The sequence below is a fragment of the Neopelma chrysocephalum genome, unplaced genomic scaffold, assembly GCF_003984885.1.
Source record: "Neopelma chrysocephalum unplaced genomic scaffold, ASM398488v2 Primary Assembly neopelma1_44, whole genome shotgun sequence".
NCBI lineage: Eukaryota > Metazoa > Chordata > Aves > Passeriformes > Pipridae > Neopelma > Neopelma chrysocephalum.
In genome coordinates this window covers 27,973,843-28,000,929 of record NW_020897703.1, presented here as the reverse complement: position 1 = coordinate 28,000,929, position 27,087 = coordinate 27,973,843, and the positions used below count along the sequence as shown (strand labels likewise).

General features: G+C 40.5%; 1 protein-coding gene across 5 annotated transcripts in view; it reads left to right on the top strand.

Annotated features, from left to right (window-relative positions):
• Positions 1–27,087, top strand: part of NCKAP5 (NCK associated protein 5) — a 371,875-nt gene that overhangs the window by 143,627 nt on the left and 201,161 nt on the right. For all 5 annotated transcript variants that reach the window (XM_027679099.1, XM_027679100.1, XM_027679101.1 and 2 more), the window contains exon 4: positions 20,640–20,703. In XM_027679099.1, coding sequence (XP_027534900.1) covers positions 20,640–20,703 — 64 coding nt within the window. The remainder of the gene's footprint in view (positions 1–20,639; positions 20,704–27,087) is intronic.

Here is a 27,087-nt window from a genome sequence, read left to right as displayed (position 1 = left end):
CTCAGTCAATATTTCAGGTGCAGAGCTCCTACATGACAGGATGAAATCACAATCCACAGCCCTGGGTTTCTTGTTCCCATTTGAAGCAGTAGTGAATTTCTCTCTGCCTGCAGAAAACTTGCCCCCCTCCCTTTTTTGTTTGTTTGTTTGTAGGGGTTTTGTTTTGTTTTTTTTACAGTGCTATTACAATTGTCCCATCAATGAGGTCTGGATAGGATATGTGAAAGCTCCTTTCCCATATGGTGAGGCTCTCAGTCAACAAGTGAAACAATTTGGATTAAGACTGCATTGAAGGTCTTAATTTATTTCTTTGACTGTCTAATATGCAGTGCAAGTAAATACATATTTCTGAGACTGCATCTGCTCCTTCTTAGAGAAAGCTGCTCAACACTGTGCTAATTTGTTAAAAACAAGGAACAGACATGAATTGCTAGATCTTCAATACAGCTCAAACATCCTTCCTCTATAAGAGAAAGAAGCTGTCATCTGTGGAAAATCATACAGCACTTGAAGGATTGGTGAAGGTCATGACTAAGATTACAAGGACACAGGCCATTTGATCTCTAGTTGTGAGTAAGAGAAAATGCAGAAGAGAACACAGTCTTGAGCTACTTGATATTTATAATAATTCATATTGGTTTAATAGCCTGAAAATCACATGCCTTGCTTCAATTTAAAATGAGTTGGCCAGTGTAGTAGTTGGGTTAGAGAGATACATCTTCAGTGGGCAAAATGGGGCTACACCAGCATAATCTGCTGCAAATCCATCCTGCCTGCTTGTGTCTCAGCATTTACAAGCAGATCCTCCTGAGGTAAGGAGGAGGTGGAACATGGCTTCTTAGTGGAATAGTGGGATGGAGATCTAGACATCCATGGCTAATGGTGTTTATAATCTGTGAGCTAAATTAAGTTTTAAAGTTGCTTAAATATCCTGTATCTTAGGCCCATGCCTTAATTTATAGTTATCTTCTGTCAATAGCCATACACTTTTTTGAATGAGACCATAATTGATTTGTGGATGCTCAGGGGTTACCAGGATAATAGGCTAACAGCCAGCCCAAGGCCTCAAACACACTCATGTTTGTTTTTTTAGGGCATGCCAAAGTGCGAGTGTTTCAAGCCGAATCCTTCAAGAGGTTGCGTTTCCACAGCCCCCAGCCCATGACCCACACCCAGCCCATGTCATGGGCACTGGGGAAAATTTGGCTCTTGATTGAACATAAATCTGATCTGTATAATTCTGTCCTGCCTGCATAATCCATTTAAATAAGAATGACAGAAGGAGTTTTCCAGAAAAACTGGAGAAAGTAATCAGAGCACCACAGAGTTGCAAAATTGTATAGTTGAGTGAAATACCAACCTCTGTAATGATGGAAATGTGTATATACTTGAGGTATATTCATACTCCAGCTTCCTTCCTTATAGGTAGGTTTCTTATTGACTAAAATATTTCATTACTTTTTGAATACCATTCTGGGTGGAAGACATATTTCTTCAAAAGTTTGAGTCTCATCAGTGACCTGTGATTGCTGTTCTACAGGAACTCTTCTGTGGCTGCCAGTGAAAGTTACCACATGCATTTGCAATAGTCAACCTCTGGCTCCTTTGTATCTTACCTTTTCAGGGAAAAATCCTTCATAATCTCTCAGCATTCATAAAAATGATGATTTTGTCAGACTGTATTAGAAATCACAGCTTTTGTTCAGACTAGCTATATGGGATAAAACCTTTCCCAAAGGATAAGAGTTTCAGTTAGTGAAATGTGACAGTTAAATAAGATTAAAGATTTCCTCTTTGGCTGCAAGTATTTGCCTGAGTATTTCTATAATAATAAGTAATAAAATATTTTCTATTAAGAAATTGGATGATTTACACACTGGTATTTTAGATAGCTGTCTTTTTTGTACACTTTTATATGTTCTTTTTGACTGATAATCATAATAATTATCAATATGAGGACAGTTCATAAGGCTCCGTATTATCCAGGCCTGTAATAGTGCTATAATGTCATACCAGCTTTACTCCCAACAAAATCAATGGATATTTTGCTGTAGCTGATGTGCAACAATGTTGTAGAGGTTGATAATTAAGACTGGTGCCACTGACTAACCCAGTAAAAGTAGCATTTTGATTTTTTGATGTTGTACCGGGATGGCGGCCAGTTGGCCTCTGAAGATAGTTTCCATAGCTACTGTCCTACAGAGAAAGAAAATGCTGCCACAGCATTTTTCCTTTGGACCTTTATAGTTTTTATGCAAGCTGTCAAGACAATTAATTTTCATCAGATGTATTGGTTATTAGCTGTTGAAAGCAGGGGGCATGGGTGGGTACATATGAGGAAAAAGAGCATTGAACTAGGTAAAACATCAAGAGATTTCTTTATGTACACAATGTGAATGCATTTCAGATTTACAAAATCCCATTACTGAAGCATCTGATATGCTAGAATGCAATCTATGCTCAAAATGACAAGGTCCTGAGACTGCTCAACTTTATTTCTGAAAATAAGCAAGGCTGACACTGACTTTGGCTTTTGCTTCTTGTGAATGTCTTGATCCAGATTTTTAATTCCTTTAGAAAAAAATAAAATCCTTATGTTCCAGGAAAGCTCTCAAACTTTCACTAGTTTAAAAGAAAGACAATTTTTTTCTGTCTATTGTGTATAGAAGAGCATAAAAAGAGCACTAAATGCTACAGCATTGCTTTGTGTAACAATCAGCATTAAATATGGGATTACTTCTTGCAGTTAGCCTGGGTAATGTCTTAATTTCACTCTGCAGTGAGGCTCAAGGCACGTTGTTTCAAAGTTGGGGCTGGTTCTGGGAGTCATAAACATGTGGTTCTATTACCAGCCCAAACTGCACATTTCCTGTAGATTGCTGAGGCAGAAATAAGTATTTCAGTACTCAGATCGTAATATTTGAGCAATTTGTGAAAATTTATGACACCTTTTCTCATTTTGTATAAAATAACGGAAGGGGCTCTATCAGCTCTCTGTAGTTGTGGATCCAGCTGATGTTACTGTGCTCTAACCTCTTCAGAGATTGTAATGTTGGCTCTCACTCCCCAGGTTTGTCCTCTTCTGTGATGTCCAGGGACAGTACACAGATATTCCTGGATGGCTTTGACCATAATCGATTTCAGGGTCAAACCAAGTTTGCTTAGGAGAATCATCACCAAAACACATGCATTAGAATTTGTGAGAGCTTGTTGGCTTCAGCAATGTTAAAATACCAGTGAAAAGCAGAGTGCTTTGGGGAAATACAGAAAGAGAGGATATGAAGGGAATTAAGATAATCATAGAGAGGATGGGCGTTGTGGGGTACAGTTAAATAGCTGAAAGCATGGCTCTGCTCTTCAATGTGAGTGGCTGGTGGTTGGCCAGGGAGCTCCTGGGAAAATCCTCTCACCGTTGAGGAAAGAGCAGATTTATAACCTAAATGAAAAAGTCCGGCCAGAGCATGATTGTGGTTGGAGGTCTCTGCTGAAGAAGAGATAAACAGACCAAAAAGCCTGGAGAGTCAGAGGGACATTTTGCTTTGTGGCAGTGACAGAATTTTATTCCCCTTCGTCTGCAGTCAAACTCTCTGTGTCTGGTTCCCGGCTGGCCAGCTGGGCCCCGGCAGAGGCGGTGTGCTGTGTCCGAGGCTGCGGGCGCTCTGGCTGCGGGGACCGCGGGCTGTCAGGAGGCGGCGGGGCACTAATTAAAAACCCATCTGGGGGATTGCGGCCGGGACTGCGGGAATGTCCCGCAGGTCCTGCCGAGCCGCTGGGGCTTCCAGCAGGTGCCTGAGTCATCCTGCTGGCCCAGGGAGCGGGGCTGAGCCCTGCTGCCTCTGGTCTGCCAAGGGCTGGCGAGCCCCAGCCTGAAGTAATTTCTAAACCCGGCTGATCTCCAGCTCTAGCGATCCCGCTCTGGCATTGTCCTGCTCTTAAAAATCTGGGCTGGTTATTTGTCTGGGGTAATTCAGCTGATTAAATACATGTCACTGAAAATGGGCTGACTGAAACCAGCCATCTGGCTGCCTGTTTAAAGTGTTAAATTACTGCTTGGTATGATGGACATAATTTTCTAGTGTTTTAAAATACTTCATTAATACTTCTGATGCCGTCAGGTGCTTTTGTGCATTTTCTTAGAAACATTCTCCTCATAAAAGGAAAGTTGATTGGTATTGTTGCAGGGAATGTTCCAGAAGATATTGCTGTTTTTAAAGAAAATACATCTTTGGGAAACCTTGTAGATCATGATCCGTGTATAGAGGAAAATTAAAATTATTCGGTACGTATCCAGAAAATAAATTGGTTTCTTTATCTGTCACTTGCAATTCTGAGAAATTGGAAGCTCAGGATTTTTAAACAAAGCTGTGGTTTTTATAGGTGCATACAGAAGCGCTGTCTATAAATAGGTACAGTTTTTTTATGATGTTTTCACAGGATAGTGCTGGGGGAAAGTACCTGTTGATAGACTTCGTGCACCTTGAGAATTTATCTTTTCCTACATCTGAGATTGTGAGAAAAGCAGAAGTATGCTAACTAAAATAGCGTTGAATTTAGCAAGTAGTTGCATTATCATCCAACACACTGGTACGTTGCATTGATGCCAACCGAGACCTTTGTAAACAGAGGTCTGTGGAAGTGCTCCTGGTGTGAGGCCTTACCTTTGTGACCAGAGCCAGCAGAAAGCCAAAAAAACCCACCTCTGAGTCTTGGTCATGCTTCCTCACTGACAATGTTTAATGAAGGGATGAAATTAGATGATAACAGCTTTCATTGTCAACTATGAAAACTGTTTTTGTTGGATGTACAGTGATGAGCAGGTACTGGTTTTATAGGAAGGAATAATCTGCAGTCTGAAAACATATGGGTTTTTTCTGCTTCACTAAAAAAATCCTTAACATGTCTTCTAGATAACTTCCAAATGGCAGATGAAACTAATTAAGACAATATCTTGTTAAGAAAAATGTGTCAACATGGAAGCATCTTAGCGTATCAAAATCTGCTGGTTCTTGCAGCCTGATGAAAAAGGAGTAGCTATTGTGTCCTGCTTTGGAGACTTTCGGGAAGGAAAGCGAACACAGACATCTCTTAGATATCAATCCCCTGAGTTTAGAGCAGCTCTAAACACCCGTGTAGCAACTTGGACCAATAGAAATATATATTGTGCATATACAAGTACTTTGAGCTCTTTATGCACTCTTGTTAAACCATTGTTAAGAGCCACAGTTGCAATTTGGCTAATGAACCTTGGGCATTGAGGAGATTGTGTCTGTTGGCTTTCTCTTAAGAAAAATGCAGATTATTGGTGTTGGATCTTAAAGTAGTTGCTTGTTGCAGCCCCATCCCAATGCTTTGAAATGAAGGTAAACGTATACCTTGGGTGTAATCAGAAAAAATTCAAGATGCCCAACACTTTCTGTCGAATGTTTTGATCTCATATATACTAAAGGCTTGGCCATCTTGTGAAGCAGGAGATTTACCTACAAAGTTTATCACTGATTTTATATATGGCTGTTTTAATTCCTACTTTATTAACCTGGATACTTTAAGTGTGGTTCTAGTTTTATGATCTCTAATATTAAAGTAACTTAAAATCAACATTAGGCTCACTTAATTGGAAAATACCCCTTATTGGATTTATTTTCTTGTTATAGCTTTTGACTGGGGAAATAAATTTTGAAATAATCAATACTTTGATTTGGAACAGACCTTTTCCTGATTCTGTAAATGAGGTAATACTTGCGGCGATGCTACGTGAACACTGTGTGATTTTAATTTTGCTTCCTACCAAGGGTGATGTAGCTGACTGTGGTGATGACTATAAGTAATTTCAGAGCACAGTTCATTACCCAAATACAATCCTGGAATCCTTCTGACGTGGCAAATGGCAAGGATCTTTATTCAAACACCAAATTGGTTTCAAAACATGCTATTTCTTGTGAAAACTGGGGAAATGTAGATTTGCCTAAGTGTCTGGTTGGCATTTGAACTGCTGAAAATTGTTCCATTTTAATACTTCAGACAGTTAATATTTTAAGTATTTCTTAACATGCATTTAATAAGTTTGGAAATTCCTGAACACTAGCACATTTTAATCCTTATTCACCCATGTCTTTTAAATTATTTGTTTTGTTTGCTGAAATTGAACTTCCATTGAAGTTGATGCTATTTGAGCTTTCAGAAGCTGGCCTCATTCACAGAGCAGATCTGGCTGATGTCTCTGTGGAAACATAATTTAAACTTCCCCAAGAGTTTGATTTTATTTTTTTAAGGTGTTTGCTTCCCCAGTTCAGATTTTGAACAGGAAGATTTTTTTTCTTAATTGTGTTTATTTGTAAAATTATGGGAGTACCATTTTCATAATGGTCACATCACAAATAATTGGAAAAGTTTTAAGTAACAGTTCAGACCCAACTTTGTTGAGCTGTACTATCCGAAAGATAGACAGTACCCAAGTTTCACTTGATAATGTTTTTTCATTTAATATTCAGAGAGCAGGTTTTAAAGATGTACTAAAGCAAGTTCAGGGCACCAGAGGATGTGATTTTTAACCAGTAAAACAGCTTGAGCATCATAAGTGGATCTTGTGCCTGTTGCTATTCAGTCTTCTCTGTTTCATTCTGAGGCAGCCACTGTAGTTGTGATTTGACTATACGTGAATTTAAACAGCTTCATAAATATAAAAATACTGCCATTGCTCCACTGATATGTCTGGATTTCATTTTCAGTGTTGTTAAGTGTTACATTGGTGTATTATGTGGTAAAACTGTCATTGATAACTTAGTTTCTCCATCTCTACTTGAACGTGTTGGGAAGCATTTTGCATATTTTACCATATGCTGCTTCCATTATTTAAAGTGACAGCTAAAATTTCTATATTGGAATAAGCTTGTGTGCAGTGGCAGCCTCTGTGTGAGCAGTACAAACACTGCTCTTTGAGCAGCGCTCCCTGTCTGGGCTGAGGTCCCTGTAGATCCATGTCCTTTCAGCAGCAAAGCTTTTCTTCTCCTCTTCTAAGTCTACTGAGGCCACGAATCTTGAGTTTGAGGTTTCAGTTAATCATCTAATTTGTCAAAACACATAATCAGCCAGAGGCCACTGCCTTTGACTTTATCTAGTCTTCTTTTATAGACAGAATGGTAGAAGAAACAATTATATCATTAGCATGGAACTGATTTTATTGCTGTAAGGCTGCATGAATATGAATTTGTGTGTTGGGTTACTGAAGGATACTTCAAAGTGATTTTCAGCATGCTGCTTGTTTTCTTCCTGGCATGGTGAGATGTGGTGTAGAGAACATTATTTTGTTCAAGGCACACTGAAACACGTTCCCTAGCCTGAGGGAAGTCCATCAATTTATAACTTTTTCCAAGGATATTTCTTACAGCATCACTTTAAATTAAAAAAAAAAGAATCCCTGTTATTAGCTTTGATCTGTTTTTTTCTTCGCAAAACTAGTAGGTTATGGAAGTCCACAGAGATTTTTAGGAAAGTCTGAATTACCTTCTCTCTCCAAATCTTTTCATTCAATAAATAGGATCACATTCATGAAACTGAAAACTCTGCAATTATTACCTGTTGGTACCTCTTAAATATGTTTTATGTAGACATTTGAGAAATGCTCTCAGAAAATAATTGTTTCAATTATTTTATCTGTCATTTCCTGAGAGTCCTATTGGAAGACAACTCCAGGGGCTGTATCTACCCAAAACATGTGCCATAGGTGATGTGTTTGTGCCAGTAGCTCTTTACAGGTGACCCAAGAACCAATTGTTGCACATCATTAAATAACCTGTTGCTCTTAAAGTACAATTAATGAGAATAATTTTACAGAATATCATTTTGGCAGAATTGATCTCAAAACCCCTTTAGGAAACTGCTTTTTACTTTCAGAATTACAAAAAAATGGATGGATACCTGAAATTATTTTCATAATTGGTTTATTCCTTTTTTTTGCACTACTACAGTATACATTCAAATGATGGAATAGATGCACTAATGCTTTTAATCATAGAAACCATGAATATAGACATGTAAAACTAAATAGCCGATTTCACAGCAAATATGGAAGCAATACGGTTTATATGTGGATGCTTTCTCTTGTATGGACAACATCTCTCTCTCTCTCTATATATATATATGTGATAGACTGGTTTGGCATATGCTTGGACTCATTCTGATGAGTTCGTGAGTACAAAGTACTCTGTGTTACTGGTTTGTAATCCCAGTGCCCAATTCTCTATCTATGAGTGTACAGGTAACGCTCAAGGAAATTGGAGCTGTTGTTTTGTTGTACCCAAAGGTGTAATCTCACTGTTCAGTTTGTTTGATTTTCTGTAAAATGATGTGAGAAGAAAATCTCTAATCTCTCAGGTGAGATGATGAAGGAGAGTAATGATGGGTTGCAACAGAAAACACTGCTCCAGGGGCCTGATCTGAGTTTCAGCTGCTCTGGCCTTAAAGTGGAGACAGTTCCCAGTAGAAATGTGTCCACTTGACTGAGCACTATTTCTGGGTCTTACTAGAACAGCATTCTTATTCTTGAGGGTGCAAAACGAAATTACAAGAAATAACAAAAAGAAAACAATTTAAGCAGTGAAGAAAAGGACTCTTTCTGAGCAACTTTGATTCTCTTTTGTATTTTCTCTGTGAGTGGAAGGTCATTGCACATTTGTTAGTGATTTGTACCAGAATAAGTAAGTATTGAACGATTGTGTAAAGAAAAAAAATCAAGAGAGAGGACAACAGTGAACAAAGCACAATAAAATCACTTTGATCTTCTTCCTTAGCCACATGATTTTTTCAAGGTATTTCAGTGTTCAATTAAAAGAGGACACGAGTGACATCTGGAAGGTTACAGAGTTTACAATAAATATAGCTCAGAGAGCAAAAAGAAATAGTAAGCGCAGCCTGTTAAGAAAACGTGAAGTCCTCATGCTGTGGGCTTTCTGGATGGATAGAAACACATCAAGCTGCGTAACACCCCCCCAAAAAAAAGAGATTACAAAGAATACTAAGAATTGTTGTGATGATCTGGGAACAAAGGGTTGGAAAACAGAGGTAAGAGGTCAGCCAGTAATGAAGCAAGATCAGACATCTTTTTTGGATTGTAGGAGAAAAGTGAAAGGTTTTGCAGAGAGCTGGGAGAAAAACCTTTCTAAACATTCTCGCAAACAAATGAGAACTGGATGAATCTCCTGGGGAGAACAGAAGGGAAGGTAGTTATGAAGAAAGCAGGAGGTTCTAAGAATTTGGTTGAGCTTAGTATCGAAATCCCGTTGGGCCTAGTATCCAAAACAATGTATTTGGATTTTGTGCTTTACACCCCATTTTGTCTCCCTTTTTTTTTTTTTTTCCTAAACATTTCTGCCTTTTTATTTCCTTAGAAATACAAGAGGTGGCTTAGTGGTGTGTTTCTGAGATCTCTGGTTTGCAAACCCAGTTGCCTGTAGCCTTCATCACTCTTTTGGAAATTCCTTGAGTTTCCAAAGTAATTTACTAACAGGGTGTGGAATCAGCACTTTCCATGAATGTTACCCATGGAATTTAAAAGTAACTAGAATTAGGATTAAGCAAAGACCTTCCGATGCTGGTAAAAGATTTGTGTGGAAGGAATAGGTGCTGTGAGAAGTAATAGCAGTTTACTGCCATTTCTTGCTGTTAGTTTATGTCTGAGTAATTTTGGTTATGAAAAAATGTTTCCATGGTTTTCAGCTTTACGTGAAACAAGGGTTCTGACTTCATTTTCCTAGAGATCAACCATATAAATTTCAGCTAACACCCTCTCAGACAGCCTCAGGGAATAAGACTGAAGGAGTGAGAATTCTTTCGTGCTTTGATGCATTAGTTGGGAAAGTTACACTCCTGTTAAGTGTGATGCATTTTATGTTAATAAACAAAGATCATTAACTGAAGACTGAAGTGTTGCCAATCCTGAATCTTTCATGAGCAATAAATTCTCATTAAAAACCCCTTAGGGAAATGCATGTCCTTTCAAAAGAATTTCCACAGCACATCATCTCCATATGACAAATCTCCAGAGAAAAAATATATATGAGCAACCAGTGATTGGGGGATTTGTTAGCTCAACTTCCAAGTCCTTTGCAAAAAGAAAACCTTGTTTGCTTGCTTATTCCTTTGTTTTTCATTTTTCAAGGTCGTCTGAAGTCCAGGCTCAGTGAAAATAATAATTCATTTTTGCTAGAAATGGCTCACGGGGTGTGGGATTCACAGCTAGTTCTGTTTGGTTTACAAAGCAGAGAATTCATCATATAGCAGGAGATACCTTCTGGATTCCAAATATTTACTTAGGAAAATGTAGTGGGTTTCTGTGGCTGGGTTTTGGTAGCGGAGGTGGGGGGGGGCTACAGGAATAGTTTCTGTTAGAAGCTTCTGGAAGCTTCCCCTGTCTGTGGAGCCAATGCCAGCCAGCTCCAGGACAGGCTTCCTGCTGCTGGCCAAGGCCGAGCCAATCAGGAATGGTAGTAACGCCTCTGTGATAACACATTTAAGAACAGAAGGTTGTGGTGCAGACAGAATTCCAGCCAGGGAAGAGCAAAGTGAGAACATGGGAACACCAAGATAGACACCAAGGTCAGTGCAGAAGGAGGGGCAGGAGGTGCTCCAGGCACCGGAGCTGAGGTTCCCTTGCAGCCCGTGGTGCAGCCCATGGTGGAGCAGCTGTGCCCCTGCAGCCCATGGAGGACCATCGGGGTGCAGAGACCCCCCTGCAGCCCATGGAGGAGCCCATGCTGGAGCAGGTGGATGCCCGAAGGAGGCTGTGACCTCGTGGGAGGCCCATGCTGGAGCGGGGTCCTGCCAGAGACCTGCAGCCCGTGGAAAGGGAAGCCCACACTGGAGCAGGTTTTTCCCGTGTAGGACTTGTGGCCCCTGTGGGGGACCCACATCGGTACAGCTCATCCGTGAAGGACTGCACTCCATGGAGGAGTGACCCATGGGACAGTAGTCTGGGGAGAATTGTTGCCCGAGGGATGGACTCACACTGGAGAGGTCCATCAAAGACTGTCTCCCGTGGGAGGGACCCCACAGGAGCAGGGGAAGGACTCCTGTCTCTGAGCAGTGGCAGAAACAACAACTGACTGCAATCCCCATTCCCCGTCCCCCTGCATCGCTGGGCGGGAGGAGGGAAAACATGGAAGGAAGGAGGGGTGGAAGGAAAGTGTTTTTAAGATTATTTTATTTCTCACTTTTTTGTTCTTATCTTGTTAGTAATAGACTTAAGTAATATCCCCACTCTGAGTCTGTTTTGCCTGAGAAAGTAATCAGTAACTCACCTCTCCCAGCTGTTATCTCAACTCATGAATCCTTAGCTGTTTTTTTTCTTTCATCTGTCCAGTTGCAGAGGGAGAGTGAGAAAGTGGCTTTAGTTGGTACCTGGCATCTGGCCAGGGTCAAACCACTACAGGAAAAAAAAAACCCAAAACACAAGTAAACAATGCAATAAAAATGGTATAAATCTGTATCTGTATGTAAGGTCTGATACTGCAAACCATCCAGAAACCCCAACTAGAAACACAAGAACTGAGACTCCATCTAGTCTAGAGAGCAGCTTGACCCAGAGTAAAAATGAACAGGATACAGCAAGTGAGAATTTACGCACTCACAAGTTGGAAGACTAAGAGCAATTGCACTGAGGAGAAACAGCTATGCTTGCCCCAGTGATGATGCATGACCTAGAGCTGTTGGCTGGTTTGAAATCCAGAGTATAGGAGAACTGCTGAATGACACATGGAGGGGCAGGCAAGGTGTGCCAAGTATCCTTACACATAGTGGTTCCTGTCTCGTCCTTTCTCTCTCTTCTTTCTTGAATGTGCATTTAAAAATATAATCTTTTGATACCTAAGTAGGCAGAACATCTCTGCTGTTACTTTCAGTGTCACAGGGTCATAGAAATAAAAATCTGACTTGTTTGGAAGCAATATCTGCTTTAGCAACATATTTCTTGTGTTGGTGACTGATGTGTTGCCAAGCCCTTGTCAGCTCTATGTGTTGCCAAGTCCTATGTCACCGGCTTTGGTGCTTCCAGCAAGAAGAGCAGGTGTATTTGGGGATTAGGACCAAAAAAAAGCATTCTGTGAAATGAAGAGTGGCAATTGTTTGTGTTGGAAATAAGAGGGATTACAAGGTGGTGACTTAAACTGTTGTCTATTCTCCATGGACCAAACTTTCATGTAGCAATGACCCTGTGACTCTTTGTTTACCCACTGCTGCACTTGACAGCTGCACTGTCAAGCTAAACTGGGAGGTGTCTTGTCATCCCATTTAAAAAAGTGGAGCTCCTGGGCCATATACTACTATGGGAGGATCAGCTGAATTAGCAGTGTACCAGAGGGAAGGGTGGTAGTGTGAAATTTGCTTTCCACACTGACCTGTACTGGAAAAGGTCATAAGAATGATGTGGTTGTTTTGAGGATGCTGTCAGAAAGAAGATAAACACTACAGTTAGTGTTTTAATTAGAGAAGTGCAAACTTTAGGCCTTGTATTGTGAAAGGATTCTCAGAAAGAAATTTGGTACTATTTTAGAGCACTTTAGGGCTTCGATTAAACATGCTTTCATTAGTGTAAGATACTCTTTAAAAGTAGCACCTGAAAAAAAGAGCAGGCAGTAATTCTTGTAGTAAAGGGTGGGGATCTATGTGCAACAGCTGCCTATGTTATAATTTAAAGTTTCTTTTGCTGAATTAATATTCCAAACTGCCTTCTATTAGTCCTTTTCTTCTTTTTCTTTTTTTTCCTCTTTGAACACTGAGGTTTTCCATGATAAGTCTTTGAGAACTTGGCAGCTTGCCTAATATTACAAATTCCCACTGTATGCTTCTTGGATTGCAACTTATTGGCAGAAATAATACAGCATTAAATACAAATATTACTGCTAATGTAACATTAAAATTGATAAATCAGTCACTTATGTCAAGAAATTCCAAACTACTGCATTGTGAATTTGTCAAAGTGTTTTTGCTCGGTATTTTATGGTGTGGATTTCAGAACAGAGACAGTAAGGTTTATAGTTAATGTACCACTTTTGATAATAACAAATTTTGTGGGACGGATCCAGTGCTCATTTATTTGCAGTAGTGGGTTTTAGTAGTTTAGTTGGGATATATTGAATCAAAAGGTTTAACGAGAGAGCAAATCTGTACAGGATTTTGCCCTGCTAAAATCTTAATTTTGCTTTCTATAAATACAAGATTTACATAATGCATGGACTATTGAATTTATAATGTGAAAACTTGTACTTTAGATGTATTTTTGAGTTCAATACTCTAGTGCTGTTTACTTGGCTTTACTTAGCATTTAGATTTTGGTGTTTCATACTCGAGGTTGCACTTGACAGCCAGGTGTAACCTTGCCTGCTGCAAGGTTTGTGTTTCGGCTGTTTTTTAAAATAAATCTGTAAGTATCTCCCACTACTATCTGCAGACTTTAAAGATGACTAGGAAAAGGGGGGGGAGGTTTCCTCATTTCCTCCATTTTTGTCTTTCATAAAAAATTCAGCTTTTTTTCCCCCACCCATTTTCTTCTTCTGCCTGGAATCTCAGCCCAAAAGAAAGACTTTAGAGGAATATATCTGAAAAAAAATTGCAGCTGAGTGCATTATCTCATGAATAATGGTCATAAGTGAGATGATCCAGGAGATTTGTGAAATGATTGCTTGGTATAATTCATAATTATCTCAATGATTTGGCATTGTATCATACAGACATTAATCTTTTCTCCTGCAACCAAATGTGTGCGTCATGGGGAAAGAATCACTTTTTTTTTTTTGCCTGTTTTTTTCTTAGTCAAGAAACTGCATTGATTGTGATGGTTGATACCATCTCCATGTCTTGCTCGATGGCTCTGTTTATTGTCATTCTAATTATTTAGCAATTACTAATGAAAGTTATTTAAAGGTCTCTGTAAAGCATTTGCTCTTCACTTGCTGGCTTCTTTACATCACCGAGGTTAAAAGCCCTCTTGAAGCTCAAGAGAAAAAAACCCCAACATTTTAAACTTTATGTGTAGACCACTCTAACTATGTCTGTTGGCCCAAATATGTACAAAATTTGAGAGGTGGACAGCGTTGTGAAATCAGCGCTAATAATGGAAGAAGGCACTCCAACACCAACAGATAGATATATTTGAAATGTTGTCTGAAATACCAATGAATCATTAAAACAAGAGCCTTGCACTCATAATTTCAGTGCTGAAAACAATAAATGTCAATGAAGTAATAAAGATTGCCATCCTCAGAGAGGGGATGCTCCTGTTGAAATGCATTGCCATCCATCCCCATGCACGTGCTCAGGAGAGGAGAATTACCCTATTCAGGTGCCCAGCTGACCTCGACTGCCAAGCCTGTGCTGGGAGAGTAATTTGTCATAAAAACAACTCGATGATAATCTGCCATGGACTCCTCATAACCTTTCCTTTCTAATTTTTTGCCGTGGCTCTGCCTCTCTTTTTTAGCCAAAGACAATGTTTTTGCTTTTATAACGAAGGCTCTGCCCTTGCAATGTTCCTCTCTTTGCCTCCTCCTTTCTGAACTGTTATCCTCTGATTTTTTTCCATGGTATTTCTTTTGTATTTGGTGTCTTGTTTGGATGCTTCTGGAAAGTAACTAGTTGGTCAACTTTGAACTTCTTCGTCAGATTAATACACATTAAAATGCACTGGAAAATAGTGAGGAGCCCATGGGGATAGCTGATACCTATTTTAGATTATAGTTATAATTTTGTTTTGCTGTTAGTGTCACTTAAAGAAAATACAGTTTAAGTAAGTTACTACCTGTTTTGCTTCTGTGGATTTGGCAGAATCATGTCTTGTAGAAGAGAAGTTTAATGTAAATTATATTTTCTGTATGCTTATCTTTTATTACAAATAAATTAGCAGTAAATAGGAGCCTGTGCCTTGCTGGTGGCTCATCCAATTTATTCTACTTCTGCCTGACAGCATTGGTACTTCTGTTATTGTAACTCCAGTCTTTGCAATTACTGTAAAAACAATTAAATAAAGCTTGTACTTTGCTCAGCTTTAAATTTACAATGAAGTTGTTTGGGGTTTTTTTTGCAAGATGACTCTTTTGTTGCCAGATCTAGTTAAACCATTACAACTCTAAAAGCCCAGTTTCCCAGTGCACACGAGGCTGACATTTGTAAAGCACCAAATGCCTTCTCTGTACGTGGCTGTTGATCAGAAGGGTGGTTGCGGCATCGCTGCCCACTGCGATCGCAATAGGAGCTGAAAGAGGCGCATTAGTTCACTGCAGCCATTCCACCCTCGGCTCTTCCCTTGTCAGATCTCATAGACTCGATGAGGTCAAGCCTGGTCAGCATTCAGATGGGAAGCCCTCCCTGGAAAACCAAGAGTTGAAGGAAGCCAGGCCTGTGTCTCTCTCCACAAACCAGCGCCCTGCCCCTAGGTCAGTTGTTAGCACCACGCTATGTTTAATCCATGTTTAATGGGGTTTAGTTGTGCTTTTTTCTGGTTCATTTGAAAAACAATGCTGTGGCTACAAGTAATGATATGGTGGGGGGGGGAAATTTAAGGAGAAATAATTTTGGTAGGTGATAAACAAGGGGTGGTTACAAGGCACAGTGGTTTGGGAGGCCTTGCAAATTCAGATTCTGAGTCTCTGCCACTTTTCTGTTTGCTTTTCCCTGTGAGAACAAAGTATTTATTCAGCTTCTGAATCTCACAGCGATAGCATAGAGTAGAAACTTGGTTGGAATTTCTCTTCTCCAAAATAGCGCAAAAGGACTTGCTGGCATGTAACTTGCTCACTCTGCTTGGCCACAGTCACCAATAATAAAACAAATGTTCAATGTATTTTGAAAGCTTGACTTTGTCAGTGGGTCACGTGGTGATTTTCTGGCTTTACAAATAGAGGAAAGTATAAAATGACAAGAAAATCTGGGGTTCACTTTATTGTGCAGAACTAACCACTTCTAAATGAAATTGCTCCAGAGTGAAAGTTTCCAAGACAGGATGAAACATGTAGAAAACACTTGCCCATTCTTGGAAAAAAAAAAGGTGACTAGAGAAACAGATGGGTAACTTGGGACCTGTCATACCTGTTAAATTTTGTCCACATTCATTCTTTCTGCAGAGGAGTTTAGTTAGGAAAGAGTTTACTTAGGAAAGAGAAAATAAGAGAAGTTTGAAATCTGCGACTGTCAGTGCTGAAAATACAAGACCTGTCAATGCACACTGGCAGATTGTGGGGCTGCCCTGTGTGATCAGGACAGAAAAGGGCAATGTCAGGGTGGGATAGATCCTTTCTCTTCCCAGTGGGTCATGGAGCTTAAGGTTTGCTGAAGCATTAATTTCAGTTTTAGATGATGTTTCTAAGACATTTTCCATTCTTTTGTGTCTTGTCTGTGTTATTCATTAATGATAAAATTACTTTTCTTCATTAAAATGCTAAAATCATTATTTACCACCGAAAATATATCCTGATTCTGTATGGCTGAGTTCTTGGCAAATGGATAAAATTCAGCATATTTTAACTTTATCCAGGGGGTATTTTAAGTAATACCTTTCTGTGTTAGATGGAGAAGCAAAGCCTTGTATCTAAGACCTTCTGAATCTGAAGTTTCAAAATAAAAATGGAAATCAAAATGTGAGAAGCTGATGTTCACTGCTAGAGCTTTTGGGTTTGTTGTATTGATGTAAAGTGGCAATACAAAGAAGAACAACTAAGAAAAATGGAGTCTTTCAAGTATCCCGTGTAGTTTTTATTGTGGTGTTTGATCTGACGATATCTGTTAGCATATCAGGAACATTATCAGCATTTGTTCAGAATTAGGGGATGGGTAGGGGCTTGTGATGGGAAAGGAGAGAGAGGAGAAAATTTACTTTAAGGAGAGCTGTGAATTTGCAGAATTATTTAGCACATTTATGTTTTTCTTGGACTAAATGGGCTTTCCTCAAACTGTTGTTTTTTAGAACAAGCTCCTGCAATCTCTACTATACTCTACTAATCTCTACTATACTCTACTATACTCTACTAATCTCTAGCAATACTGAGACTTGAAATGGATCTTTCTTCCATCCACACAGTGACTACTTGTGTGCTTGGTTCCATCTGGAAAGAGTATAATTGAATCCTTGTTTGGCTCCTTTAATTATTTCTTTGCAAAGTCCTTGGCTGGGAATTTTGCCACTTACAATACAAATATTCAAACTTAAGAGCATAAACTGTGCTTTCAAAGAGCATTTTTGTAAACCATTTATCATTTGGAGCTTTTTCAAAAGCGAATATGAGAACTTCTCAATGAACATGTTTTAATTTTTTAAAATCCTTGGAGAAGATTTTGTTTCCTTCCAGGTTGGCTGCAGTTGCTAATTAACTTTGTTAATTAATAAAGCTATAGGGATGAAACATGCTTGATTAAAAATAAACAAAACTATATAGGAACAAAATAATGCTACTGTTTTTTCCTATTTAAAAGCAAAGATTAAAAGAACAGGATTAACTTTGAAGCTGCATGTCAAATGTTCTTTGCATTTGAAGTATCTGAAAGGCTAAAGCAGCTAAAAGCTTATTATTATAGTAAAATGATTATTGAATTGTAACACCATGTTAAAAATTGGGGCTGAGAGTAGTCACTGAAGTTGTTGCCTTAATAAGAACTGACTGAGATGGTGGATAGTGACCAAAGGGTTTATTTGGTCTGCTTAGACATGGAGCATGACAAGTTCTCTCTTGTCACGTATCTTGTATGAAAACTTGCAACACTGCAAATTGGTGTTAAATGCTGTTCGCTTGTAACAGGATTCTGACCACATTTCTTACCCATTACACCCGTGTATGTTTATATAGAGGTAGTGGGAAATGGCTCAGTGTGGGCGATGGGCCAAGGGCATCACAAATGAAGCTCCCTGGAGTAGTCTCAGGATGACTGTGATCCACAGGCACGCTGAACCTCTGCTGTGCGCCCTGCCCAGATGAAGGTAACCATCTGTGTGGGTCTGGCTGTGAGTGCACAGCTCCTTCACCTGGGCACTGCGCGTGGGAGGGATGAAGCAGGAGCTTGGAGTTTGCTTGATTCAAAGTTGACTTATTTGTAGACGCTGTTGGAACAGATGGCTCCTCTGTATCCACTATGGCAGATTTTTTTTCTTCTACATGATAGTCAGGTTTCTTTTCATTTTCTGCTGTTGAAAAGTGGTTTTGTTCCTAATATCAGCAATGTTAGAAACATTGTATGAGAATGCCAATCTTTGCTCTCCTTCACTGGGATGCTAAAGAAGCCCTTTCTGAACCTCAGCCAGGATCCTCACCCAGAGAGGGAAGCCTGGCATCGTTAGGAGGAGCCCTCTGTGCGAATTGAGATTGAGTGGAATTTACTCTAATAAAATTCCAGAAATGTGAAACTGATTCCATGTTGGAGGTAACATGGAGAGAGGGAAGTAGGAGTATTCCTGATGTAGGAGGCATAACTAAATAAATCTCTCCAGACCACTGGCAGGAAATGTATGGAGGAGTGGTGTGAGGAGGGGTTTTGCTTGTTTATTCTCTCCTCACCCCCCGCATATTTTCTCATAAAATATCTTTAGGCATTTGGTTTGCAATTAAAAGGTCAAAACCTCCTCAAAGGGAATATTTGCTTTTTCCACTAGAACATATTAGGGCACTGAAGCAGTGCAAAAATGCGAGGGGCTATTTCCAGCAGATGAACTAAATCCTTAAAATAGGATTAACCAATTTTGTAATTTGCCTGTGATAGTATCTGAGCAAGGAAGAGGGAGGGTTGTACGTGTCTTTTAGAAGCTGTTTTTAGGATACCTGTGTTAAGCTATCAATGCTGTATTAATGCCACTTCTCAACGTTCTGTAATTTTTCACATGTGCAAAGGAAGAACTTGATATCACGCTGGAGAACACAAATGCAACTTCTACAGGGCTGTGGCTGTATCATCTTCAACTTTTGCCAATATTAAGTGGTTTCAACATCATACCTGTTTGCAAATCACAGTATTAGCAGTGCCTGAGGTTAACACGATAACCAGACTTTGCCAGCTGTGTGGGGATTGTCGTGTGGGTTTAACGAGCATGAGGGGGCAGGTGACCATTAGGGAGACTTAACTTAAATACCACATCTACTGAAATGGAGAGGGGGAACTGGTTCAGTGACCCAGGCATATGTTGAGCTGTGGCTGAGTGACAGGAGCGCTGTCATTCCACAGTAATTAGGCAGGTATGCACAGATCTTCCGTGGCAGAAATGGTTCCTGAGAAATGGTTTAAAGGGTACTTTTTTTTTTTTTAAATTTGGGAATAAGATATTGTGGAGCAGTTAGTTTTTCATGCGAATAAGAGTCACCCAGTCAATGACAGGAGTAGGTACAGAGTCCTCCTTCTGCCATAGCTTGGCACCTTTGAGGGTTTTTGTGGGGCAGAGTTTCCAGCCCCTGATCTTCTTTCCTGCAAGAACTGGAAGACATGGCAGTGTGATTTCAAGACTTGGTACTTCCCTGCAATGCACAGCAGGAAGGTTTTCTTTCCTGACTCAAACTGTGTCAGGAAAGCCCGATGGCATGGCCAGTGGGCTCATGGCTGGAGCCCTTCGTCAGCGGCGCCAGGCTGGTCCTGCCAGCCCTGGAACAGATGCTTTCTGACCCAGGGTCATGTCACCAGGCCTGAGCCACTGGCACTCTTGTATTGGCACTACACTGAGCAGTCACTGAGGCAAAAATTTTATATATCCCAGGTAAGTGCCAGGATGCTGCACTGGGATAGTTCAGGTCTTTCTTTCCAGTAAGTCCCAGTAGAGTGAGAAAATTTCAAATTTTATAACAGATGCTTTTTATGTTATGGTAGGTTGATTAAGTCCCATTTTTTCTCTAAAGTAGCTTCTGCTTTGCTGAGCTTCCAGACCAAATTCTTGTCTTCCCATACCCCTCCTGCAGTTGTCAGTTCCTGCAGTACCTTCGACTCCAGGTTTAGCAGTTCACATACTTGGTATATTCTATGTTTCCACAGTCCATACACTGTGAAAATATCTTTCCTTTTCTATGTATGCTAAACTCTACTTTTCATTCCTTTCTTACAACTTTTCAATGTACTTGAAAGTGTGTTGTGATTGCCAAGTCCTTAATTAAGCAAATTAATTGTTAGTTCAGTTGAGCCAAACATTTGGGTAAGGATCTTGTATGAAAAAAGGCTAATTAAAAAAAAAATCTAATACAGTAGTTGCAAAATGCAGCACAATGTGTTTAGGTATAGAATAGATTGTTTTGATTTCAATTTTATTCGTGTATTTATTGACGATCCAGCAGCCTTCTGGCTTATGTAATATGGTGCAGAATAAAGCTGATGTGCAAGGCTATAGGGAAATAAATAACACAATCTGATTTGCACAGTCTATTTCCATATCGCTGGCATGATGAGCTACTTTGTTGTTTGAATGGAGCAAATGATGTTTGGATTCAGTTGATTTATTGACAGCTCTGTCAAACTGCCACAAAATGAAACAATAATGCAGCCACTAAATATTGCAGGGAAACATGAGGAGGAGAGCAGGGCCTGCCTGGAGGGTTACCCCAGTGATGTACAGGAATGCCATCCCAATGGGGAAGCGCTGCGTTCTCTCCAATGGGGACAAATGAACTGCTATTCACACGCTTTTCTTTCCGTAGGGAGAAGCTGTCTGTGGCTCGGCTGCAGCGAGAAGTTGCACAGAGTAAGAGTGAAGGAGCCATGGTAAGCTGCAGCCACTCGCTGCTTTGCAATTCTTGTCTTACTGCCTCAGGCCGTCGGTACGTTTGGTCTTGCTGAAGGTGGTCACCGGAGCACTAAGGCTGTCCTGGACATAACAAAGGGTTGCCGACGATGTATTCATAAATGTCAGGAAACTCAAGGCTCTACCTTGGCTTCCTTGGAAAAACCATGGTAGAGAAAAGCTGTTTCCTTTTCCCGCTGATGGTCCTTACTAGAGTTGGAAGCAAGGCAAGCATAGAAATGCAATTTCAGATCAAAATGTGGTGGATTTACTTAGCCAACTACAGAAAAAATGGAAGAACGCAAGCATGAAAGCTTAAAAAAAATCCTCAATCTGATAATTTTGTAAATCATGTAATGCTTCTTGTATCTTCATTTTTCACGTAGCTATTCATGAGATTAGCCTTGTGAGCAAAAGATGAAATGGCAGATTTTTGGTTAACCGCAAACCTCAATTTATAGAGAGCCTTATCTCTTCAAAACAATTTTCGTTAGGAGCCAACATGTGCTGAGTGTGCTTAATTACTTAATATCTAAGGAACCGTTCCCATCTGTTAAGGAGTTTGTATGTCCCTGTCTTAAGATAAAATGTCTTAAGCTTCCATGGGATAAAGCAGACCCGTTCAAAAACCTTAAAATCCAAACAAGTCCCCTTGAACATACTCGTGGAACTGCTACTGATCTGAGTGAGTTGCATAGTTGGTTGTGAAAGAATTTTTGTCCCAAGTTTGTTTAACTTAGTGGGGAGCAGCCGTAGAAGGTCTCTGAGGAGTGGATGCTCCATGAGCTGTGTGATGCAGTGTCCTTAAAATCCCACCTGCCTCCAGTGAGTGCATTTTATAAATCCTTAGTGATTAATACAATGAAGTGAGATTTGGAGGGACCTAAGTAAGTCTCCTTACTTAAGTAAGGAAAAACCAGCTCTGAATCTATTGCTCTTACCATGGCCCCACCTGGCTCTGTAGATCTGGGAGTGCCTTGTGGGGGCTCTACTGGGACAGGGGCTCTGAATGGGCTCTAAATGCCTTGCAGAGAAGGGAAGGAGATGAGTAGGGTTTGCTCAGGCAGGTATGGCTGATCTGCCCTGAGCCCCTGCTGCGTGCCCAGCTTGGCTGTGGGAGTCTCTACCCTCTCCCATTCAATGTGTCTGCCCTGGGTCTGCGGCAAGGCTTTGTTGGCCACAAGAAGATTTTGAGATGGGGTTTAAGCAGTTGGGAAGCCTGGCCGGTGGGTAATGTGTGTGCATGGGCACAGAAGTCCTGGAGGAACTGAGAAACAAACTTTTATCAGGTTAAGTTGCAATCCAAGAGTCTGTGACTGAGATAAAACTCCTGCTGCCTCCAGGAGTAATTTTGCCTGAGGAAGAATGGCAAAGATCAGGCATTGGATTTGCAATTGCATTTCAGTTTTCAGTGTAAATAAATGTCAAAATCTGGGAAGAGCTGTTTACTCTATTTAAAATATTTTCTTTTAATTTTTTTAAACTAGCATTCCCTCGGAGGCATAGCAATAATATAATATATTGAGTGTAAAATATACTTAGTGGGATAATCCAAAACTTTATGAAATGAGCAATACTGATTAACCTTCTAGAGCTAGTAAGGCTTTTGGTATATGTACCAACCTCATGGTCTCATCTGCAGAGCGTCAGACACTTCTTGTGCCTTTCAGTATGGGCTTGTGGGATTAATCACATCTCCCTGCTAACTAGGGTGTAATTTTGCATAATTTGTTGGGAGGCCAAGTGTTGTAACCCATTAGGAGGTGACAGGTAGCTCTATGGGTGTTCAGTCTTCCCTCAAGGTAAATACTGGGTAGTTTTTCCCCTCTTCCCTGAGGGATAATATCCACAATTATCCTGCAACTAGAGCCGAGGGCAAGTGCGCCTGTAGAGACAATTTCTTTGAAGCAGTTGATGTATGGAAAGTTCTTTGTGTCTCAGAGCTCGGAGCTGGTGATTTTAATATGAAACACAGCAGTCATTAATTAACATTAATGAACTTGCTGGGCTGTGAGCAGTACGAGACAGTAAGGGTCCAGGGGCTGGAGTATTTGAACGCAATGGGAGGCCGGGAATGAAGTAAGTTGTGTAGCTGTGTTGCCAGGGTGTGCAGCGAGGAGCCGGCAGCACACACTGGGTTTGGAGCAAACACTTCACAAACATTCATGGCGAAATTTCGGCGAGGGATTCTGAGCGAGCAAGCTTTTGGCAAACGGCAAGGCTTCCTCTGGAGAAGTGCTGGCTGCCAGCAGCCTGCCCGCAGGGCACCAGAGCCCATGTGCTGCTCTTTTTGGTGTGATGGACGTTCCACGGGGACAGCATGCAGTCCCCTGGGGCTGGCAGCGAGGAGGCCAGGCAGTGGTACCAGCCAGCCACAGGGCACCCGAGGGGCTGTGCTGTGCTGTCACCGGCTGTTCCTCTGGATCAAAGGGATGGCACCCCCGCTGCCTCCCTGCCAGTGATGGGCCACAGCTTTATTTAATCACTAATTAGCTAATTGCCTTGACTCGCTCCCATTTTGGTTTTGTTTATTGTGCTGGTTAGATTGGCATGAAGGTTTTCGGGGAACTGACTCCTTCATTTGGGAAGAACGCAGGTGGCAGCACATGCCACCTTTAATGCAGTCCTCAGTGTCTCACTCAGTCTCATGGAGAACATTTCTTACAGCAGATGAGAAGCATGGCAGGAAGCATGATGGGCTGTGCTGCCACACTGCTGCCCTGTGTCCCAGGAACTGTACAAATCATTACACAAGCCTTTGGCAGGATGGCACCTCATTTAATACCCTCTAGTGTTTCCTACTTTGAAAAAAACCCCCACTGTTTGGGTTTTGCTGTCACAGATAGGTCATGAGGGTAAGAGGTGAGCACGTTATGTAAACCGCACTCATCTTTAGGGTGAGCAGGGTCAGTGAGCAGGGAGTGTGTGCCTTGTCCCTGTGTGTGCTGCCCTGTCACTGGTGTGCTGCAAGGACATGTGGTGCAGTGGGTTTTCCCTGTCCTTCCTGCTCGGGTTCACCCAGCATCACAGGAACTGCTGCAGCCAAGTATAAAATCAATGACAAATACAAAGCACACACTGTAGAAACTACTTAAGCTGTGGTATTTTTGCTCAGAAATGGGTTTGTACATCTGTTAGAATAACATCAGGTGAGTAATGATGAAATGCATGTGTATGAGGAGATGTTTTTCTGAGTACGCTTCAGCTGAAGCTGGAGATCAGGCAGTGTGTGCTGTGTGTGGTACCTGTGTGTGGGCACCACAGCACTCCCCAAAATGATGGGCTTTTAATATGTCCCAGAGTTGTTTTTCATGACTGATTTGTTACTGGAAGGTACTATAGAAGATGAAATGAAGATACTTCATTTCAAATAAATGTTCATCACCAAAAATATACAAATAATCTGTCATATGTTTTTTCCTTATGGTTGTATGGAAAATCTGACACCTCATATATTGGACTGAGTATGTATTTATGCCTTATTTTCATTAGGAGAACTGAATAATTCAGACTGAATACCTGACAATTACTCAGGTTTCTTTATTTTATGAACCACCATCAGTAAATATTGATTATCCATTATGAAAATGCAGAATTACTTACTGCCAATCCATCTCCTGAAAGTTTAAGCAGCACTGAGCCAGGATTGCTGTTTGGCTCTTCCTGTCATTCACGGTCTTTAATTTCACAGTGTGCATGTTCACAATTTTCTTAGTCATGTCTCTTCTGACTCATCAAGGATATTTTACCATTTTGTAAGGAAAAAGGAGACAATCAGTTTGCCTGTGTACAGCTCTTACTGCATTTGATGGGGAATGTGCAGGTGTCTGTGGTGACAGAGATCCCATTATTAAAATAAGCAGCTTTCAAAGCAGATCAAAAGTTTATTTCAAAACATAGTAAAGACTGAAAACTGCTTAAGTCATCAAAGTATTTTTTATTTTTTAAGTCCATGACTTTAGACCTTTGGACACAAAACCAGGAAAAGTGTTCATTTTGGTGAAGTTTTCTTAACAGTGAACAGTGCTGGGTTAGAAAAAATATGAGAAAAATGCTGCCACAGTTACATGGCAGAGTAAGTATTGTGTTAGCAGAAACTAGTTTAAAAGCCTAGTATACACAATTATATCATGTTTTAAGAACATGGATTAATTTAATAGTTAGAAAAAATATTACCTTTTTTTATTTGATACTTAAGTATTTATGTCCATGTTACACAGTTTAGTTAGTTTGTACTTCCCATCCAAGTCCTTTGATTTGACTCTATTTTCCATTAGTTCAGTGGCCTGTAACCTACATAAAAGAAATTGTACCACTCTGGCAATTTAACTGTGAAGGTTAAAGTGGGATGATATTGCCTTTTATATCTACATGGGTTTCACTTAGGGTGGGCCCTAGGCTCTGATTTACCATGTGTCCTGCTGCGTTTTTAAGTGATGCAAAGTGATTATCATGGGCTCTTCCCGGTACCCATCTATTCCACACCTGCACCCTTTTGTTAAAAACCCACCATGTTAAGTGAATGCGAGGTCCCCATTGAATAGGTTTCCACCCTCTGGTAATCCTTCTGCATTAGATTGATTTATGAATGTATCAGATTCTTTGTTAGCATGTAAACCACTAATTAATTTAAAGCTCTCTGTGGAAAAATTAAAGCCCTGGTTAAGGCTTTCAACAGGCTCAGATGGTGCTAATAATGGAAAAACAAGTTATATTAATGAGTTTTGATGTGATCAGCACAATTCTTGCTTTACAAACAGTTTTTGCAGTAAAACAGTGGAGACTGCAAGTATTTTAAATAAAGAGTGGAAGAAGGAAAAAGAAAAGGCATCAGAAAACTCGCAGCGTCAGTAAGATGTCCTATTATTATAAGGAACTGAGTCACTTCTGCTTGTTACAACTTTCTTAAAAGTAACCTGTTTAGATATATGTAACAGCCTCCTAAAAAACCATGGGAAGTGCAATCCAGTCTTTTTTCTAGGTTGAAACAGAACTTGTAATCAGCTTTGAAAAGATCTGCCTCTTCTCATCAGACACTGCCTAACTGGAGCGTTCACATGGAGATGGATGTGTTGAAGTGCAGAGCAGGTCTTTACTGAAATAGTATTAAAATCAGTAGAAAGTCTGATATTCTCAGCTTTCCAAACTCCTGTGAGTTTTGTGTGCGATTTCAGTTGTTTGCTCTTACTGAAATTCAGGCTTTTAATGTGCGTGCTAGTTCTTGGTGAGAAGAAAGAGGAGATCAGACCCTGCCTTGCTAATGCTTTGTTGAGGTGGGTGACATGAAGTTGAAAATAGAAAGCCAAATCTCCATCTTTTTTTTTTTTTTTCCTTAGGTAGCTGAAAATGCACAGTTACAGAGGCAACCCATGGCTGTAGGAAATTGTGCCTCTCCTGGGAGCCACATTTACCTCTCCAGGCCCTCAGCGCTGCCAGGGCCCTGAGACTCAGGCCACCATCCTGGCTCTGTGCTCGGCACCGCAGCTGGTATTAATGCTGCCCCATTAATCAGCTAGCAGGGAGTCCTCTGAGCACGAGTGTGGTCAGCATGCTCAGAGGCCCAGCTCTTAACATCTGCACTATGTACCTTGTTTTTACAGAAGAGAGGGAATCCTGAGGTTGCTCTTGAGCCAGCGTCTTACAGATGGCAGCACAATGTGCTGCCACGAGCGCAGAGGCGCTCGCTGTCACCAGCATGATGAATCTCTGCCAGTGCCTCCGGCAGCGGGGAAGGCTGTTGTTGCAGGAGCACCCAGGTCATTTAAAAATAGAGGATATTTAGTAATAAATGAAGTGTTAAAGATGAGTTACAAAAGGCTAAATTGTCTTTCCCAACTTCTGGGTCCTTACATCTGTGAAAGAATCTATCTGTGCTTTAATTAGAAAGTAGCAGACAGAGAGAGAGAGGCAAAGGAGCTGTTTTGAAATGTTGCTTTGAATGTTAAATATCCCAAACCAGAAAGATGCAATCTGTCCCTTGTTCTGCCCTCTCTGTGAAGCTGTGTATTTATACACAGCTAGCCATCCTGTCTGGCTCCTTTTTCTGAGAAACTTCATCATACAGACCTCATGGAAAACTCAGTGACACTAGTAGTAGTTTTAGCATCAATAATGATTATTGAAATTCTTTACAAGCCTAGTTTAATGCTCCTGGATCTCATTAGTTGTTCATACTTCATTAAGCCAAATGTCCTCATCCACAACTTTGCAGTTTTGTTTTCAGTGGTTTTAAGATAAAACGTTGTGTCCTGGGTATTTTCTTGTCGTTTTCTTCAAATCTGCAAATACGTAGATATTTTCATGTTTTGTATTTTAAGGCTTTTATGAATCCTAAGGATTATCCATGACTTAAACTTGATGATACC